Source organism: Globicephala melas, chromosome 10 (genome assembly GCF_963455315.2).
Source record: "Globicephala melas chromosome 10, mGloMel1.2, whole genome shotgun sequence".
NCBI classification, from domain to species: Eukaryota; Metazoa; Chordata; class Mammalia; order Artiodactyla; family Delphinidae; genus Globicephala; species Globicephala melas.
The window spans coordinates 21022109-21043991 of record NC_083323.1 but is presented as its reverse complement, the minus strand read 5'-3'; the positions used below and the strand labels follow the sequence as shown (position 1 = coordinate 21043991).

Here is a 21883-nt window from a genome sequence, read left to right as displayed (position 1 = left end):
GTAATTAGTATATGAATGAAAATGACAAAGATGTATGTGCCTTTTTCTTATGAAAGCGTTAAGTAGGTACTTCTCATACTCATAATTTTCTTTCATGTTTGGTAACTCAATCTTCTATTCAGAAATGTTCCTTTTGCATTGAAGTTAATTTGTGTAGGAGGTAGGTAGAAAAGCAGATAGTAATTTAGTGTGACCATCCCTAATGCATTTATAGTCATGCTTTTGTGTTACAAAAGTGCTGTTAAAACATCACATACTTTGCCAAACTTTTAGTTCTGTAATTTTGCTACTAAAATTTTGGTTCTATGGGTTATCTGGAAAAAAATTTTTGGATTGCTATTAAAAGTATAATTTAGTTTGAGCTTTTTTTTCTCACTTTGGAAAATAAATACTTATGTTAAGAACATCTCACTGCATAAAAGGTGTCGTATTTAAAAGTTTATGGTCTCTTCACCAGTGCAAAGATTCTAGTAAAGAAAAACAAAGAATTCTACTTTTTTTGTGTGTGTGTGGTACGCGGGCCTCTCACTGTTGTGGCCTCTCCCATTGCGGAGCACAGGCTCCAGACGCGCAGGCCCAGCGGCCATGGCTCACGGGCCCAGCCACTCCACGGCATGTGGAATCTTCCCGGACTGGGGCATGAACCCGTGTCCCCTGCATCGGCAGGCAGACTCTCAACCACTGCGCCACCAGTGAAGCCCAGAATTTTACTTTTTATAAGTTATTGACCAAAACTTTTTTTTTTTTTAAATGCGAACCTAATACCACACATATAAGGTCACTTGTTTGACTCATTTCAGTCCTTATCTAAGTTTTCTTTTATTCCAAGTTGTGAAGTTGATGTTAAAAATTTTCCTTATAACGTCATCTCTTGCTGCCTTTGTCCAAATGACGTGGAATGATTGGGGAAGGTACTTACTATTACTTTTAAGTGCTTTCCAAAGGAATTGTGAATTATAGCTTCTTGAAACGTTCCCACAGACCCGGTGTAGTCAACCTGGTTTTATATTCAGTGAAATTAGGGAGGAGAGGGAGGATCGAGTGATGTGAAAGGTCATTTTTCTTCCTAAGAGGGTTAGTTTGGCCAATAAGTTACCAGCAAGTATTTTATTAAAATAGTTAATACATAATTCAAATTGAGTTGTGCACTTTGCCAAGTTTTAGAAACTAGCTTTTCTGATACCATTCAATATAAGTGTTTAGTCACCAGTCCAATTAACTAGTATCAACATTGCTTGGTACGAGTCTGATAAAGTTAAAGTCTAAGCTTTGGGAGAGAGAGCAAGAGCAAGAAACAAAAATCTTTTCCTCAAGCTTCATGCAAGTTAGAAGGCTAGGAGATAACTTCTGAGATTCATTTTTGGAACGGTATTTTTAAATTGAAGTTTGATTAGAACTATTTAAGAGGCTAGAGAGAGTTTAGAAAAGCATTTGGAAAAGTAAAAGATGGTTTACAAAAGTTAGGGTCATTAGAGGCATTAATAGAAATGTATATGAGAACCAGTTTTTAAAATTATTTACCTTTAAATAAACGTAGAATATGTTTTCATTCTCCCCTCCCCACCACCAGTTACAGAGAAAGTAGAAAATAATAGGCAGAAGTTCCTGAGAATATGCTAATTGGACTTCCTTTTGTTCGTTTTGTTTTTTTCAATCTCCTGTTCTTAGGTTCTTTACTCTGTCTCCTCCTATGGTTCTCCCCTCCTCTAGCTAAGTGATTTAGACATAATTTAAGATTTCCCTCTTTGTAACCTACTGCTGGATTATATGGCATAGTGCATGTGTGCAGTCAGTCTCTGTCTCTCTGTCACTCTGATATCAATTAAGCGCTGAACTTCCTTGTTCCCCTCTGGTAACAGGAACACAGTATCTCACTGACTGCTCATCCTTGCTCATTCTCTACCACCTGTGGAAAATAGTCCCTTAAATATAGTTTGTATTTATTATCCTCAAGTTATATCACCTACATAATTTATTATACTTCTGAATAGATATTAATATTAACTCTTTTCTTTCTGTCTGCCTTTTGGAAGTATGGGGATAAGTTAAAGCAAATAAAATACCTGCCAGTATACTGATAACAGATTTTTAGTGGTTGATTCATTTCTATCTGCTAACCATAAATGAATGTCTTTAAGTTTACCAAATATCGTTAATAACTCCTTCCCTGATATACATTTATACCCCCATTTTCTTCAGTAATCTCTTTTTTGCTTTCCTACAAGGATCATTCTGCCTTATAAGGTATCTGAGATTAGGTTCTTCAGCCAGTTAGTTCTCAAGCCATTTCCTGTTCTTTTTTTATCTCATTTAATCCTTCATCATCCCCCCTTTCTTCTGTTATCCTTGAAGTTCCCAGTTACAGTCATTTACACTATGGCATGGCATTAAGTTAACAAGAACGTTTTAAATAACTTTTCCTGTTTCTGTCATTTATATTGGCTTTAGTTTCAGAATTTAGAAATAGTTAAAAATATAAAGGAAATTAAAATCCTCTGTCAGAGATGCCCACAGTTAACATTCCCAGATATATCCTTCCAGTTTTTTTCCCTAAGCCTGTAGACAGATTTAAAAAATGGGATTATATAATAGTATCTTATTGCATTTTATCCTTGATATTGTTAAACAGTCTTGAAAATATATTTTAAAATGTTTGTCTTATATCCATCATATGGATATATGTAACAGCTAAGAAATTCCTTATTTAAAGAGGAATAGTTTTACGTGACTTTGTACTTGATTTTCCCTTGTTGTGAAAGATAGCAAAACTTAGATGTTATTTTTTTTTTAGATGTTCCTATTTCTAAAAATAAATGAAGAATTAATTGTGTTATCAGGGAAAGAAACTAGGAATGCGATCAGGGAATTTGGGTATATATGCTAGTTGTATGACCTAGCATGAATTTGAGCAAGGTCTTCTGAGCCTGTTTCCTCATCTGTAAAATTCAAAATTGATAATAAGTATTTTTCTTTCAAACAGTTGTTGAAAAGGTCAAATGATATACCATACATAAAAGTTTATTTCAAGCTATGTGACAAATTAGCCATGCAAATGCAAAATGTTTTTTAGTATGTGAGAGAGTCTCTAAGATTGATCCGATTTATTTTCTTAATAGGAACTCTGTCTAAACATCATACCAACCTTTGCAAATCTTATAGACTACCCATCCATGAAAAATGCCTTGATACCAAGAATTAAAAATGCATGTCTACAAACGGCTTCCCTTGCTGTAAGTAATAGCATATTAATCTTTGTTTTTCTTTCACGCCTCATTGGCTTAAATAATTTTCTTATTGTTTAATAACCCTTTTATAGTTTGTTCATATATTTTGTCATGGCTATAAGTAGACTATATATAGTACTATGAAAGTGAGCAATAGCTGTAGTTTTCCCTGATATATAATTTTACAGTATTCCATCCCTGACATTACTCCCTGTCCCCTAACTTTGAGTGCTTCAGTAGGAAATTTGAGTAATTTTTTTCTTAACCCTTTTCTGCTTTAATCCAGTTTATTTTTTTTCCATCGTTCTTGCAGAAATGTGGTGCTTTTTGTTTTTTTACCAACTAATTGTTTTCTGCTTTTCTTAGTTTACTTTAAAAAAAAATAGTTTCATTGATATTATGATCCTGACTAAAAGTATTCTATCTTAACAAATTCTAGCTAAAAAAGTAGGGTGTGAAATATTTATCAAAATAGTCAAGAGAATATAGATATCACAATTGATAGAATTGTGATAAAAGAGCTCCTAAATATCAAGTTTTAGTAACTATATTAAAGATATATTTAGAAATACAAAACTTTATGTGGGACAAATATACTTTTCACATGTTGTTAAAATATTTAGTTTAAGAATGACTTGAACCTGAATTAGAGAAAAATACTGGAAGCCCAGTAAAATTAATCACTTGGTGGGAAAATTTAGTCCTTTTTTTTTTTTTTTTTTTTGCGGTACGCGAGCCTCTCACAGTTGTGTCCTCTCCCGCTGCGGAGCAGAGGCTCCGGACACGCAGGCTCAGAGGCCATGGCTCTCGGGCCCAGCCGCTCCGCAGCATGTGGGATCCTCCCGGACCGGGGCACGAACCCGTGTCCCCTGCATCGGCAGGTGGACTCTCAACCACCGTGCCAGGGAAGCCCAAGTCCTTTTTTATAATTCAAATGACCCCAAGGAAATATTCTTGACAAACAAATGTGTAATAAAGCTTTTCAAATCCTAATTACTTTATTTAAAAAGATATAAAATTAAAGTCATTCCTTACCTTTAACTACCCAGTATCCTGGCAAAGCAATCAAAGATTCTTTCTGAAACAAGTCAGGGGAATTTATAAATATGTGAATTTTCTATATAAATAAAGGACGGGAGCTTTTAAACCTACTTTTATTCTTGAGGATTTAACATATACCTATATGAAGATTATACTCATACTTAAAATACTTTGGTCTAGATTGCAAAGACTTTAAATGACTAATTCAGTTTACCTCTTTTAATAGGTACGTGTAAATTCATTAGTGTGCTTAGGAAAGATTTTGGAATACTTGGATAAGTGGTTTGTACTTGATGATATTCTGCCGTTCTTACAACAAATTCCATCCAAGGAACCTGCGGTCCTCATGGGAATTTTAGGTAGCTGAAAACTTAATGTCATTTGATGCTACTTTGTTTTACAGTTATGCAAGTAAACTTTTCAATCTATAAAACCATTTTGTACTCTTTTCATGTATATAGCATTCAGTAACTGAAGAATGATGGGGTAAATGCCATGATATAACTTTTTCTTTGTGTTAATTTTAGCAAAAGTGGTAGTACTTGACATTTATAAAGGAATAAGATATTTGGGAATCCTGGCTTCACAGGTATCATGATAGCATGTAGTTTTCTCTGTAAAATGGTACTAAATAAGAGAGGCAAACAAGACTACTTGAAATGCTGATACCAGTCTTAATAGTAATACCTGATGTTTATTTGGTACCTGATTTGTAAGAGGCACTGTGCTGAGTCTTTTCTCTGCATTACCTTATTTTGTCCTCTTCAAAATCCAATGAGATAGGTACTGTTATTTCTGTTTTACAGTAAGGAAACTGAGGCTCAGAGGGGTGAAGTAAGTTATTCAAGGTTATACAGCTGATAACTGGTAGAGCTGGTTTTTAATTTAGATATGTTTAAGTCTGAACAAATATTTTTCACTGCTAAGTGATGTGCCGATGAAGCATTATTGGCCTTACAGCACATTCTGTTCTATCAGCATAATTATAAATCACTCTGTAAAAAAAACTCTGAAATTGCCTATAAATAGTTAAAGCCCAATCTGAAACTGTTCAGGGTCTGCTGTACTAATAGAGATAGACTTAGCTGTGGAATCACAGAAACATTAACAAGTTACTGAACTTGAAGTTCTTTGTTAGTTTTGAAGAAAAACTATGTTATTCAGCCATGTATCTTTAATACCTACTGTAGTGCCTGATTTATAGAAAGCCCTCAGTAAATATTTGTAGAAATGGTCAGTAAGTAATCTGTTGTGGACCTCTGTAGACATAGAACTTTTGTGATATAGTATGAAACTTTTGAGCTCAAAGAAATTAGTCTTCTTGAGAAGAAGTTTGACATACTGGAAAGAGCCCTAACCCCAGTCCTGGCTATGCCAGTTCCTGGAGTGACTTTGAAAAGTTTCTTCATCTGTCAAATGAGGATAAAAATAATATCATTATAGGAGTTTTGTGAGAATCAGTGAGACCAACTGAAGGGAGAGTAATGAGCATAGTGCCCTGCAGATAAGCATTTAATGGGCACTCAAAGTTATTCTTTTTTTTTTTTTTGCGGTACGTGGGCCTCTCTCCCGTTGCGGAGCACAGGCTCCGGACGCGCAGGCTCAGCGGCCATGGCTCATGGGCCCAGCCGCTCTGCGGCATGTGGGATCTTCCCAAACCGGCGCACGAACCTGTGTCCCCTGCATCGGCAGGCGGACTCTCAACCACTGCGCCACCAGGGAAGCCCCAAAGTTATTCTTTGAGTATGTAAGTGAAGTGTGCATTAACAGCAGAATAACAGGAGATGGTGTGTTCTAAAGCTTTGGATTCTATACAAAACACTTATAACACAAAAGCATTCAGAGAATGAGGAGGAAACGTGCTCAGTTTACCAAATGAAGGCTTTGTGCAATAGGTGTATCAAGCAGGGTCCTGAAAGTTGAGTAAATAGGTAAGACAAGAGGGAAGGACTTGTGTGGAGTTGACTTAAATTATTAAAGTTCAGAGATGTTGAGTCTGGTTAAAGAAGTGAATAAAGGTATAGGACCTATACTTAGACACTTTAAATAGATGTCTCAAGTTTGAATGAGATGTCTGAAATATATATTTAGATTTGTTCAGAATAGAGAGACATTCTGTAGCCTTACTGCTGCACTGTAAGAACTGTATCTAGTTCTGATAGACTTTTAATTTTATACTATCATTAAATGTGTTCTTAAAACCAAAAGAATACAGGATAAATGTGTCATGGTATGTTAAATCTAAACTGACAGTAAAGCTGAAATCACCCTGATCCATATATAAGAGCATCCTTCTAAGCATTGATAAGGAAAAATTTGTAACTATACTGATTATCAAGAGATTTCATATAGATACACTGTTTTTCTGATTTCTATTGATTTGTGGTACTGAATTATAACATTTGTCTTACTCTTTTCTGTCAGGTATTTACAAATGTACTTTTACTCATAAGAAGTTGGGAATCACCAAAGAGCAGTTGGCTGGAAAAGTATTGCCTCATCTGATTCCCCTGAGTATTGAAAACAATCTTAATCTCAATCAGGTAGGAGTAGTTTTGTGCTTTATTCAATTTATTCAGCTTACTGTTTTCTTGGCATTGAATGTATAAATATATTACATATAAATTGGTAAAACAAGGAAAAATGTGCCAAAGAGATGAATGAAGAAAGTTTGTGGGTTCAAAGTAAGGAGTATGTGAGTTGGAAGGATGGATTATTGATTGGAGGCCTAATTGGGAGATAGTAAATGAGCAGAATTTTGAAAGATGTGTAGGATTGGGGACTACTTCAAATTTGGGACTGTGAAATTGACATGAACAAAGGGAAAAAAAAATATGTCTGGGCTGTGTATTCATTATTTATTGCTACCTCACAAATCACCACAACTTGCAGGTTTAAAACAACATAGATTTATTATCTCACAATTTCTGTGGGTCAGCCAAGCCAGGGCATGTATGCTCCGCTCAGTTTCTCACAATGCTGCAGTCAAAGACTGAGGTCTCATCTGAATGCTCAGCTGGGGGAGGATCTGTTTCTAAGCTCTCTCAATGGTCCTTGGCAGGATTAAATTCCTTTCAGACTCTTGAACCGAAGGCCTCACTTTGTTGCTTTCTGTTAGCTGGTTGCCACTGTGAATTCCTTGTTTCATGGGCCTCCAACACGGCATCATCTGGTTTCATCAAAGCCACAAAGAGTCTGCTAGAAAGATGGAAGTTATAGTCTCTTATAATGTAATCAAGGAAATGCCATCCCGTTACCTTTGCCATATTCTGTTGGTTACAAGCAAGTCACAGGTCCTGCCCATGTTTGAAGGTAGGGGATTACAGAAAGACAGAGTAGCAGAATGAGGAGATAATTGGGACCATTTTAGAGTCTATCTGCCACAGGGAATGAATAATACAGTTTGAGAGATACCTATAATATAATCAGGGAGTGATGATATTAAGATAAATTGAGACTAGAATAGGTAGACTTTCGTTTTATTTTATTTTGGCCATGCCGTGCAGCTTGCAGGATCTCAGTTCCCCCACCAGGGATTGAACCTGGGCCACGATAGTGAAAGCCCTAGAATAGGCAGACTTTAAATGCTCATCTCGTTTAGGTATTTGAACTTTCAAGATGTGGTAAATGTTTGAGCAAAGGGACTATGTACTCAAAGCTTATTATAGAATTACCTCTGCATACTTCTGTCACCGTAGTTGTCACAGCTATATACTTGTGTGTCTGACTTTCCCAGAAGGCTGGTTGTTATAGCTTATTCTTCATTACATCCCCAGTACTTAGTACAGTGCCAGAAACAAAAATTTTTATTGAATTGAGAGAAAATTTGAGGTATAGAGTAATGACAAGGCATTTTGTTCACCATAAAACTAATGTTTAATGATGTATAATGGAAAAGATGGGGAAGGGTTACTATTTAACTGAGAGTGTCAGAAATGGATAGGCTGGCAAGGTTTGGAATTAAGGACTAAAAGTGAATTAGAGCAATGAAGGAAGCAAAAAGCTGAGAGTTAAGCAAGAGAGCTTTTGGCATAGGGGAGAGTGCTGAGTGAATGGAGTTTTCAAAATAGAGAAATTTGTAAAATTAATCAGATCCAAAATTTCATTTGAAGTGGTAGGGTAAGCCCCTGAAGGTTTGTGTCCTTAGATTTCAGTTTCTGTCTTGATAATTTCTTCATATCTTGGATGGCAGGGTTGAAATTAGGATTGGCAAAAAGGGAGGATGAATATTGGGGAAAAATAGAATGATAACATGCCTAAGATAGTCTTCAACTTTTGGTCATTTCTGTTCTTAGTTCTCATATTTATGATTTAGGGTGTTTTAAAATATTCTCAAATGCTTATTTTAGGATATATAATTACATTTGAAGTGTGTTAGTTTTCTTCAGCTTTATGGTTGTTTTTTGGGGGGGCCTATTTTCATCAGCAGAAATATTTAGATTCATATCATCTTGTATTTTACAATAGTTAGCATGGATGTGGTCTGCTTTCCTATTCATTTCATAGACAGGGTTCCTAATTCAAGACTGCCCTCTTCTGTCAGTTCTGATTTAAAATAATCTAAGTATATTATACATTATGTGAAAAAGATAAAGTAACTTAGGAAAATACATTTTTAGCATTTGATTAAAAAAGAGAAAACACCATGCAGCAATCCAAACACAATCACAACTTGTGTTGGGGGACGGTTCCTATGACCACCCCCAGATTCAGTGATTCACCAGCAGGACTCAGGCCTCAGCCAACTGTTGTGCTCACAGCTATGATTTATTATGGTGAAAGAATATAAAGCAAAATCAGTGAAGGGAGAAGGTTCATGGGGCAAAGTCTGGGGGAAACCAGGCTCAAGCTTCCAGAGTCATCTTTTGGTGGAGTCACACAGAATGTGCTTAATTTCCTGGGTAATGACTTGTGACAGTGTGTCTGAAATATTGCGAGCCAGAGAAGCTCATTGGAGACTCGGTGCCTGGAATTTTTATTGGGGGCTGATCAAGTAGCACCCCCTGCCTGGTACTCAAATTCCAGTTAGACACAGTGAGCCACTATTATCAGTTAATGGTGGGAACCTCCCAAAATCTGAGTTCCTGGACACCAGCCAAGGGCCAACCTTGCAAGCAGACTTTTCCAAGGATAGCCGTGCAGGCCTACTATGTTAATGCTGCAACAATATAGATGAATCTCACAAACATTATGTTGAGCAAATGAAGCCAGACACAAGAGGATCTACTGAATGATTCCATTTGTATGAAACGCAAAGACGGTTAAAACTACACTGCTAGAAGTCAGAATAGTGTTTTGTCATATGGCGAGGGAGGGTAGGAAATGACTAGAAGGGGGCACGGGGAAGCTTCTGGGGTGCTGCCAATGTTCTGTTCTTTTTCTGGCTACTGGTTAAATTCAGTTTGTGAATTTTTTGAGATGTGCCTTTATATGTATACTTTTCTGTGTATGTTATATTTTGTTAAAAAGTTAAAAAATCTAATCAGCAAAGAGTCAGTCATGGTAAACAGCTAAGGAAACATGCCATTTGTTACTCTTATGATCAGACAGAGGATAAATGGATGATAGAGCATGGTTGAGAGGCAGCATAACGTAGTAGAAAAGAGTACAAGCTTTGGAGACAGACTTAGTATGAATTCTAATTCTGCCATATAAGTTATTTAGTATTTCTGAGTAAGTTGCTTTCTCTCTTGCTGAGCCTGAGTTCCCTCATTTATAAAGTAGAAATATTAATAAATTTACTTTGAAGAGTTGTGAGGATTAATAAAATAGTGTATTTATAAGCACCCAGCCCAAAGACGTAGTTGCAAGATTTGGGGAGGGGAAGAAAGCAGTTTCTAGAGTCTTCCTGTAATATGTGGTATTATTAAAATAAATTGTTTATGATGATCCTAAAGTACCATAAGAATTACTTAACTAGGGGCTTCCCTGGTGGTGCAGTGGTTAAGAATCCACCTGCCAATGCAGGGGACACGAGTTTGAGCCCTGGCCCGGGAAGATCCCACATGCCGGGGAGCAGCTAAGCCCGTGAGCCACAACTACTGAGCCTGCGCTCTAGAGCCCGCGAGCCACAACTACCAAAGGCTGCGCACCTAGAGCCTGTGCTCCGCAACAAGAGAAGCCACCACAATGAGAAGACTGCGCACCGCAATGAAGAGTAGCCCCTGCTCACCACAACTAGAGAAAGCCCACGTGCAGCAACGAAGACCCAATGCAGCCAAAAACAAACAAACAAATAAATAAATAAATTTAAAAATTATTATGTAAAGTTTAACCAAAGCTTAAACTATGTTTAACTTTAAATTAGATATACTTTATGAATTTTAATTATTTGGAAGTTAGATTATGTATATTTAATATTTCTACTAACTTTTTAGAAAACAGGCTTATTTTAGCCAAACGTCATTTTTACAATGATTTGAATAAAGAGTAATTTTTTATGCATTATTAAGCAGATTGTTTTCAGATATGCACAAATTTAGATGGTCATTTTTGGATTAGTCTAGAAAAATCAATATGTAATAACTGCTGGAGTTGAATTTATATAAGACTGCTGAATAATAGCTGTTAGGATATAAAACTTATTGAGAACATGTTTTCTGGAACTTAAAAGTCTGATCAACTATATCACCACCATACAGAGATACTGTAAAAGCTTGCTATGATATATTGAGCTAAAATGTACTATTCTTATGTCATCAGTGCTATGAGTGGGTCATATTCTGATAAAAATAGAGAATATTATGAATGACTTGTTGAATTATTTTATTAGATTACCTTTGTGGCTAACTTGAAACATTATAACCATATCAATTTCTTATTACACCAGTTCAATTCCTTCATTTCCGTCATAAAAGAGATGCTTAATAGATTGGAGTCTGAACATAAGACTAAACTGGAGCAACTTCATATAATGCAAGAACAGCAGAAGTAAGTAGGTTGCATATGAATTGCACATGGTCCAGGAGTGACATCAAAGTTATGTCATGGTTGATTTTCTAGAATACGGACTAGAAAAATTGAAGGATTTCATTTTTTTTTTTTTAACATCTTTATTGGGGTATAATTGCTTTACAATGGTGTGTTAGTTTCTGCTTTATAACAAAGTGAATCAGTTATATATATACATATGTTCCGAAGGATTTCAATTTGACTATATGTAAAGCATATAAAAATTTTCCAACATATTAAGTTGAACTGAGTTTAGAATGTTGTTGAAAATCTGATGTCATTTCTGAATACAGAAGCATAATAGGATGTAACCCTAGCATTTTCTCTACATAAAGAAAATTCTGTTTCTAAGAAAATCTCTTGTCACATTAGTTACTGGCATTGTAAACTCAGGGTGCTGATTGCCAAGAGCACCACTTAAAAATATTTTTCAAATCTGTGAAATCCTGGTGTTTTGATTTCTCCTTCTTTTTTCTCTAACCCCAGAAACAGTTATAGAGAATTCATTCCATATGTAGTACCACAGTGTGTACCTCTTTTTTTGTTTGTTTTTAGGGAGGATTTTCTCAATTATTTGCAAAATACTAGTATTCAAAGGAAGAGGGGAAGGGTAAAAATTTTTCAGTGGAAAATGCCAGTTTTTATGATCAAATCTCCACTATATTCTTTGCTCCAGAGGCAAAACATGATTTTAGGATGCCTGTTAAAGTTTAATCCTGAGTCAAAGACATCTGAAAATCAGTAAAATTGGTATCAATCATGAGCCAAGTCCCCCAAAAGAAACTTTTTAGGTTCTGCTCCTGTGTAAGATGAAAGCTTTATGGAAATAAATACACAAGGTGTAGAATGATGTGAAATAGCTCTTTGTATGCACTAAGTATTCTGTGATGTATATATTTATCATGTTTAATGGATTGACTATATTAACTTAGGAACCCTGGAAAATAATCTTTAAAAATTACAACAGAGAGAAATTTTCTATGTATTCTCTTTTTGTCCTTCCTATCTATATCTTACCTGTTTTTCAAGGCATAGATCTTGTCCACATCACTTATTCAGTGATTATAGCATTTATTGTTAGAATCACAGATTCTGAACTTAATCACATTAAGTTCCCATATCATATCTTGTCTCTCAGTGAGCTGTAAACTCTCCTATGGTAAGAACCATGCTTGCCCGGTTTTATGACACTAAGTTCTCCAGTAAATCTCAAATGCTGAGCTTTAAAAAAAACACATGTGTACAAATGTACATTTTGGGGGCAAGCAGACATTAATAGTAGTAAATAACGAAAGATTATGATTCTCCTTAAAGAATGAAGTTGCAGTTTGTTTAGATTGTAGTAAATTCCATGTGGATGAACTATTTTTAGTACAAGTATTTTTAAAACATACATTTCTTTTTATTGCTTTGTCATAACTCAACTCTCTCACAGATCTTTGGATATAGGAAATCAAATGAATGCTTCTGAGGAGACAAAAGTTACAAATGTTGGGTCTCAGGTAAGAAGATATTTAGATTATTCTAATTTTTGAAAAAAAATGCTTGATAGTGTGCTCCATTTTGGGGACCTCTGATCTTTAAGCAGTAAAATCACAATCTTGCACGTCATTCAGCTGGTTCACTTTTGGTATTTCAGCATATTGACAAAGTCTTCAACAACATTGGAGCAGACCTTCTGACTGGTGGTGAATCAGAAAATAAAGAGGATGGGTTACAGAATAAACATAAAAGAGTAAGTGTCTTTACTGTTCTTTTAGTACTCGTATTTATATTATATAACTTCTAAAACCACATATTTTTGTTGGGAAATACTATTTAGCTTAATAAGAAACATTCTTTAATTATCTTTATGAAATTTAAAAGTTATCAGTGGGTCATGCATGACCTGACTCATGTTGAGAATAAACATGCTTAAGATTTTTAACTTTCTTTATTATTCAGTCTCCCATGTTGGTAACATTTCTAGGTTGCCTGACCTCTTTGTCCTTTCTACTGTACTTTGCCGGTCACATCCCTTGATAAATTCTACAGTGTCTCTTCTCTGATTCTGATTTTGAATAACAAACTTTAAAATGATACTTTCCAATCGAAATGTTGGTTAGCATCCGATATAAAAAATATGTCAGTTTTGAATTTCTGCTGAGGGCAGTTTTCTTCTGTTTATTCAACAGATATGAGTACCTGTACGTGTAGAGCCAAGGAACTACTAGACATTGTGGTTTACAAAATTTGTTAATAGGACATACTGCGAGCTTATAGGTTGGCAAAGTTGATATAAGAAAAAGAAAGATGTTGAATTTGATGCAGACATTAGCAGTGAAAGGAATTGTTCACGTTAAAAAAAAAGTTGTTTCCTTTTTACTTAGCTTTTTGATGAGTTTCTAAAATATTTTTAGAGTGAGCTAGAATCTCCCAATTTTATAAAATGATATCACCTAGTCATATTCTCATTGTCTGGAAAAAGATGATTCTAATGAATGGTTTTAAAATAATAATTTTATTATTATTTTCATATTGGAAATAGTTTAGCAGGGATCCTGTGAGTTTCTACCTAAAGTTAAATTTTACCGTAATTCAAAGTATAACTTACGCTGTGGCAATCACCAATACAGGAGTAGTTTGTAAACTACTTGGTATTGTCAGACATACCAAAAAGAAATCTTCTGTTTTACAAATGGAATTATGAAAGTTGTCAGTTGATTTTTTTGGTTTTGTTTTGTTTTCAGGCATCACTTACACTTGAAGAAAAACAAAAATTGGCAAAAGAACAGGAGCAGGCACAGAAGTTGAAAAGCCAGCAACCTCTTAAACCCCAGGTGCACACACCTGTTGCTCCAGTCAAGCAGGTCAGAGTTCATTTCTTTTGCATAATTCAAGCATACTACAGGTTTTTTTTCCACATCTTTATTGGAGTATAAATGCTTTACAATGTTGTGTTAGTTTCTGCTGTACAACAAAGTGAATCAGCTGTATGTATACATATATTCCCATATCCCCTCCCTCTTCAGCCTCCCTCCCACCCTCCCTATCCCATCCCTCTAGGTTGTCACAAAGCACCGAGCTGATCTCCCTGTGCTATGCAGCAGCTTCCCAGTAGCCATCCATTTTACATTTGGTAGTGTGTATACATCAGTGCTACTCTCTCACTTCATTCCAGATCCCCCCCTCCCCGCAAGTCTGTTCTCTACGTCTGCATCTTTATTCCTGCCCTGCCACTACGTTCATCAGTACCACATTTTAGAATTCCATATATAAGGCATACTACTCTTAAGGAGTAAGGTAGTATAGAACTTAGTCTACCTACTAGTGTTTTATAAAAATGTATTTCAGAAAATACTTTAATGTGTAATTTCTAAGAAGTATGGGCGTCAAGAATTTTCCAACAACTCCTCAATAGCCTGCCTAATATATAATGTTTTGTAATAGTGCTTGTTACCAACAAAGAGGAAGCTAGATTAATGGGAGGGTTCTTAAAAAATATTAGGTCTATGGTACTAATTCAACGCTGCTCACTTTGAAATGACCAGGAATATTATGTTCATGCATTTATGTAGTTTTGAGCAAAAAGTAATTTTCAATTTTTAGCTTTTTTGTTATAGTCATGTTTGTGACTTGATTTAGGAACACTTACCTGTATGTCCTGACCAGTATTTATTTCCTGCTATGGTCCAGGCAGTGTTCTAGGTGCTGGTGTTAGAGCAGTGATTAAGGTCTCTGCTGATAGAAAGTTTACACTATTGCTGATCGCAGAAATTACTTTATCTTAGAAGCTTTCTTTAAATTATTTTTTTGTTGTTGTTGTTGCCTCTTAATCATTAAATTTCTTCCTCTGGGAAAAATCTTTGTGAGCCAAGAGGCAAAAATAAAGTATTTTGTAGGTACTTAGAATAGAGAAAATAAATTTCCACAAACTTTTGATGAAATTCAAAATACAAAAATAATAGAGTATCCTTGTCTGTAATACAGATCTAATGAGAAAATGCAATTCTGTTTTTTGGTGGAGGTGCAGCGAGGGAGACAACATTTCATTTAATTGGAGTTCAGAGTTGGGTTCCCTATCATCAGATTGATTACAAATGTTCATGCTTAAAAAGCCTTACAAAAATATGTGGCAGGCTGGATTTGGCCTGTGAGCTGTGGTTTGCTGTCTTAGTGTAGACTATTGAGCTTAATTTTAACTGTCCTTTATAATAAAATTTATCAAATGTTTACTGATTTTTAAGTAATTTGGAATTCTTGGAGATAAAGTAATTTCCTCATATTTTTCAGACTAAGGACCTGACAGACACATTGATGGATAATATGTCATCTTTGACCAGTCTTTCTGTTAGTACCCCTAAAATTTCTTCTTCAAGTACCTTCACTTCTGTTCCTTCCACGGGCCTTGGTATGATGTTTTCTACACCAATTGATAATACAAAGAGAAATTTAACAAACGGCCTAAATGCCAACATGGGCTTTCAGACTTCAGGATTCAATGTGCCAGTTAATACAAACCAGAACTTCTTCAGCAGTCCAAGCGCACCTGGAGTGGCCAAGATGACATTGGGAACACCTTCCACTTTGCCAAACTTCAGTGCTGTGAGTGTTCCTCCTGCTGGTACGAAGCTGACTCAGCAGAGACCCACAGATATGTCTGCTCTTAATAATCTCTTTGGCCCTCAGAAACCCAAAGTTAGCATGAACCAGTTATCACAACAGAAACCGAATCAGTGGCTTAATCAGTTTGTGCCTGCTCAAGGGTCTCCAGGTGTGGGCAGTTCGGTAATGGGAGCACAGACACGCATGATAGGACAGTCTGCCTTCGGTGTGCAGACTAATCCTTTCTTTAACCCGCAGAACTTTGCACAGCCGCCACCTACTATGACCAGTAGCAGTTCAGCTAGCAGTGACTTAAAAGATCTTTTTGGGTGAGGTGTCATGCTCCTGTTTTTGAAGGATCACTTCAGTTTTAATCATGGGTAAGCTGATTTACATCTATATAATTGGCTTGGAGGAAGTACTTCTGTGGGAAAGTAAATGGTCTTGTCTGACAGAAAAAAACCTGTTGTCATGCCAGCATAGTAGTTGTATGGACTCTTTAACAGTTGAGGTTTTTAAAGCCTTGAGGATTTTTTTCCTCTTACCAACTCCTCTTCAGGTTTTTAAAAGACCCAACCCATATCAATCTCAATGAGAAAAAAAGACACCTGAGTATCTTGAATAGCAGAATTTTTAAATCAAATGTTTATTTTGGCTTGTAAATCTTGGTGTTATTTAAAAAATTGAGTTGATGGTAATTGCAAGTTTCATCTGTTAAATACTACATGGTACACAGTCTGCCTTCACAAGTCATTAGTCTTCATTTTTACTATGTGAAAAATCTTGATGCTGTATTGATTTGTTTGCATTTAGTGTGACTGAGTGAGAAAATGATAAGCCTAACGAAAAGGATCGGGTCATTTGCTTTTCCAATCTTATTACTTCTCAGATGAACTAATGTTTAGTGCAAAAGACTGAGCAAATACTGCAGCATTTAACTTAACCTTGATTTCATTGGTTCAAACTAAGGCATTATTAACTATCATAAATGCAAACTAATCATTGTAAATTATATTTTAGCATGGTCTGCCTCAAATAGTAATGTTTTTTTCTGCATTTACTTGGATATGTTTAGAATCACTTTTTTTCCTACTGTATCACAGACAGAAGAGGTAGGTACTGATTTGTACAGATATTTGACAAAGCCCTCTGATGTGCTTTCCCTGACTACTGCCTCCATATTTCATTTTGAATTCAAACTTCTGAGGTTGCAGCACATATGAATTGCATTTTCAAAAGGAGATTTGTAAGAATTAAACTATATTTAATGAGTATACTTTTGAGATTTCTGCTGTATTGTTTCAAATGTAATAAACTTTACTTCTCTAAAAATGAGCACTTGTATCTTCTGGCTACTAAAAGATTAATTTTCAGCTTGATACGTTATGATAACGTCTGACTTCGTCAGTTACTGCATCTGAAGTTTAAATCTTCTCTAGGAATTTCAGGACCCTTTGTTCAAACATTTTTATGTCCATAATTAGCCATTTTTAGGAAAGAAAGAATAAATTATTCTAACAGGAAACATGCTTTCTTTTTCAAGCCCTTTCTCTGATATTTTTCTTTGATTTGCTGATTAGTCAACCATGGAATCTTATGCTATAGATGTCATTTGTATTTCGTTATATTCCATCATTATGTTATAACTTTAAACTGATCTTTCAGAGAACTATAAATGTATTATAATCGCAGTCATAGAGTTTGTGGTTTTTAATTATCTGAAACCAGCAATCATTTAAAATAAGTCATATGAAGTTTAGTGTGCTGACACTACATTTATTCATTGAAAAAATACGTATACACACACTGAACATACAGTACTTGATTATAAAATGTAAGTTGATAATATTGCTGGCAGCATTCAATAAGAGAGTATGTTAAAAAATAAAAAGTCAGCTTAATATCTGGTTTGTGTATGAGCGGTATTTTGTTACATGGTTTTAGGAGAAGGACTGATAGGAATGCTAAAGAAACTTTTCCAAGAAATGAAAAGCAGTAGGAAGAGCAGATGTTTTTGGCAAATACATTCATACCTGCACCTGATTATTTGTCTCGTTCGTAACACAATATCTATCTTGAGAAAAGTTTACATAAGGAATAAAACTGCTTAACATTGAAGAATTTTTCTTTGCAACAATTCAGTAGTCACAGTTCATTAGGAAATTGCTTTTTATTTTGTAAAATAACTTTGTCAGTGTTGAACTCCTAATTAGAAGGAAAACTTAATAGAACAATTTATATAATTTGAACTTCTAAATATAAAAATAGATTATTTGAAAAAATATGTGATTCTTAGGTAATTTTCACATCTTGAAATTTGTTCATTCATTGAGGTAACGATGCTACATTTTTAGAAGATTTTCTACACTTTTTTCTTACTTTCTTGAAGGTATTTTGTTTAAATCATTTCTATCACTCGAACTGTTACCATTGCCTTTTTCTGTTGTGAAACTGCCTCTAAAAAATAGTGCTATTTTTAGGCTTGTATCTCTCTGTGAACAAAATTTTCAAAGTACTAGATAGATCACCTTAAAATTATGGTAGATATTGACGGCATTTTAAGTCCCTTGGGCTTAGAGTAGAAAGTTAGTAGGTTAAAAAGCACCTGTAGACAAAAATTACAAGAAAGATTCCCTTTTATTTGAATTGGTTCTTTATTCTCCTAATGCTAAAGTGTGTGATATATTTAGAGGATGCATAAAAAGAAATGGAAATAGACTGTGTACTTGGCTGGGGTTTGTTTGTTTGGTTTTGTTTTTATTTTGGAACGCTTATAACCCTCTTTTCACCTGAATAAGTTAAGGAAATAGGTTTTTGTTACTGTTTTTTAACCTGTAAAATACCTCACATGGTTGCTTTTACATATTAAAGGAAAAGGTATATGTGAAAGTACCTGATAGCAAGCACAGAGTATGCACCAAATAAATTTCGGCTTTGACGAAACTTTCCACATTAAGTTGTGATTTCATGCTTTGTTATTTACTGGTCTTGAAATAATTTTAGAACAAAACAAATCTGTAAGAATTCAAACTGTATAGGATCTTAAGAGATTATTTATGTTGCTGGCTTTCAAGCTATAACTCTGACACTCAGTAAGAAATATATCTTACATTACAAACCCAGTATATGAAATTTATACCTGAAACAAAAGTTTCAGAAAATCTTTGATACATATAGTGTACTCTGTTTTTTTTATTATATCCTACTAATTAAAAAAAAAAAAAAACTGGTTACAATCCCTAACAAGACTTCATGATATAGTTTGAGTAAAACTGAAATAATTCAACACCATGCAGATGTAGAAACAGAGGGTCAGAGATTTACATGCCCTAACCCAAGAAAGTTAGAGCCAGGAATAGAAGCTAGATTTTTTTTTTTTTTTTCTGATCTGCAATCCCATGCTTTCTACCATTATATCTTTTATTGTATGAATTCTGGAGTTGCTTTTGTCAAAATGGTTTAATATAGTAAGTATTATGTGTTCAGTACTTATTTGGTACCATAAATATATTTACATTGGAAAAATTGGCATTGAAGAGGAAGAGGGAGATGATAGAACGGAAATGTTCGTGGTCAAAATCAGCCTCTGGGCTGTTTCTCTGAATTGTGGATGAGATGGTTGGGGGAGCCAGGTTAGCAGTGCTTGCAGTACCCAGACATGTAGTAGAATTAAAACATATAACCTTGAGGAGGGGGTGGCATAGTGGAAAAAGCCATTTCACCAAAATGGAGCTTGTTAGATATTAGAAACTTCTATTCAAAGCAGCCAAGTTGCTCTAGCCACTCAGAGAGGGCTTAACTACCTGGAGTGCAGAACACATACGTAATTTAAAATTTCCTAGTAACCACATTAAAAAATAAAAATGGGGCTTCCCGGTGGCGCAGTGGTTGAGAGTCTGCCTGCCGATGCAGGGGACGCGGGTTCATGCCCCGGTCCGGGAAGATCCCCCATGCCGCGGAGCAGCTGCGCCCGTGAGCCATGGCCACTGAGTCTGCGCGTCCGGAGCCTGTTGTTCTGCAACGGGAGAGGCCACAACAGTGAGAGGCCCGCGTACTGCAAAAAAAAAAAAAAAAAAAAAAGTAAAAATGGATGAAATTAATTGTAATAATATATTTTGTTTAACTTAATAGAGCCAAAATATCTTTTCAACATGAATTGATACAAAATTTAATGATATATTTTACGTTCTTTTTTGTACTTAGTCTTGAGATCCAGTGTATATTTTACACTTAGGACATATCAATTCAGGCTGGTCACATTTTGAGTACTTGATAGCCACGTGTGGCCAGTAGCTCCTGTGTTAGATATGTAGGTATATATGGAAGGTCAGATGCCAAAAGAGTGAACTCTGGCAGTTATCAGTTTACTGTCTCCCAGCTCCAAATCCATCCTTCTCTGCCCTGCTTTGTGATACTCGAGCTGGATCCTGTAAACGCATCTCCCTTGCCAGCTTGGCAGAATGTTAGGCTTCGTCGGTAGAGGGTCCTGAAGTGGCACTGCAAAGCAATAGCAGTAAGAAGTCACTTCTGGATTCTGCTTCTCCATTTTTGTTCACTGCAGGAGCCCGGCAGCCCCAGCAGAGGACCCCAGCTGTGCCTCAGTCACACTCCCCCACTTGGGAGCAGCTCCAGTGGGCTGCTTTCGGCCACTCCCTCAAGCAGCTGTCTCCCACTCTGGCCCTCTGACAAATGTCTTCACCACTGGTGGCTGAATGTACCTGTGGAAACCACGCCTTCGCCAAAGAAGGCGCTCAGCTTGAGGGATTGGAGTGGGGAAGAGAGCCTCTCCTAGTCTTTAGTTCCTTAATTTTCTTTTTACTTTCTCCTAGCCTAGAGGTAGTAGCTGCCTTTTTTTTTTTTTTTTTGCAACTGCTACTTCTGAACTCCTTAGAGTCCTTTTTTATGCCTTTTAAAGGCATAAAAGGACTAGTAACTTCTACTAGTTGACAATTCATTAAAATTTCCCTGTTCAAATGTCTGGTTTTGTCTCCTAAGCTTACCTTCACTGATAAGACTCCTCAGTCTATTAAGCCATTTAAAAATGGGGCCAATATGAAATAAGTCAGACAAAGACAAATACAAGTATGATTTCACTTTTATGTGGAACCTAAAAGACAAAGGAAAAAAGAAAACAAAACTCACAGAGAATAGATTGGTGGTTATCGGAGGGGAAGTGGATTGGGGTAGTTGGGCAAAATGGGTGAAGGTGGTCAATTGTAATGTGACACATATTAACTAGGCTTATTATTGTAATTATTTTTTAGTGCATACAATAATTGAATTATTAAGTTTTACACCTGAAACTGATATGTTATAAACCAATTTTACCTCAGTAAAAAATAAAAAATTGTCCAAAAAAAAAAAAAATGGGGCCATAGGATGGATATATGTGCTGCTAACAAAAGCTATAGGGAATTGTATATATGTAGCCTATATTAAAACTTTGCTTTCTAAAAGTTCTTTTGAAATGTGCCTTGAGTGGAAATATAATTTAGCTACTCTATACCTATTTGAGCAGTTCCAATTTTCATCTTTCTTTTTTTTTTCCTGTATTTTGGATATATGTTCTTTCTGTGGTGGCCTTGGCTTTCATATGAGAATGAGACTCTAATGTCCAGAGTTTGCATGTAGGAATCAGCATTCATGCAGGTCCCTTCCGAGTCCCTGCCAGTTTTACTAAATGCAATGATCAAACAAAAGTCAAATGTGGGGCTTGTCCACGGGCGTATTAGGAGCATAGAGTGCATGGACTTTGGAGCCAGATAAAGTTGGGGTTTGGTGGGGGGCATATTTTTTTGGAAATTTCAAGCTAAAATTATAGCATTTATGCTCTATGGAGGTGGGATGGGTTGCTTTACACGTTTGTTCAGTTGGAACAGATCCAAAATAGTTTTTAAGAAAATCTTGTCTCTAACAGTGGGTGCTCTTAAGATCACTTTTGTGGAGAGATGGAAAGGCCTCTCACTGAGTGGTATTCTCCTTAGACTGCTCCAGTGTCAGAAGGGGATGGCATCTTTATCCCCAGCTCCAGTGATCATACAGACCTGCCCCTAATCAGCAATGATACCTGTACCCAGATACTT

General features: G+C 35.8%; 1 protein-coding gene across 2 annotated transcripts in view; it reads left to right on the top strand.

Moving 5' to 3' along the window:
• SCYL2 (SCY1 like pseudokinase 2) overlaps positions 1-17135 on the top strand; it is a 58368-nt gene extending 41233 nt beyond the window's left edge. For both annotated transcript variants that reach the window (XM_030856282.2, XM_070046441.1), the window contains exons 11-18: positions 3117-3230; positions 4492-4624; positions 6690-6808; positions 11095-11195; positions 12652-12718; positions 12856-12951; positions 13946-14065; positions 15489-17135. In XM_030856282.2, the coding sequence (XP_030712142.2) occupies positions 3117-3230; positions 4492-4624; positions 6690-6808; positions 11095-11195; positions 12652-12718; positions 12856-12951; positions 13946-14065; positions 15489-16133 (1395 nt within the window). In that variant the 3' untranslated portion in view covers positions 16134-17135. The remainder of the gene's footprint in view (positions 1-3116; positions 3231-4491; positions 4625-6689; positions 6809-11094; positions 11196-12651; positions 12719-12855; positions 12952-13945; positions 14066-15488) is intronic.
• Positions 17136-21883: the final 4748 nt, after the last annotated feature.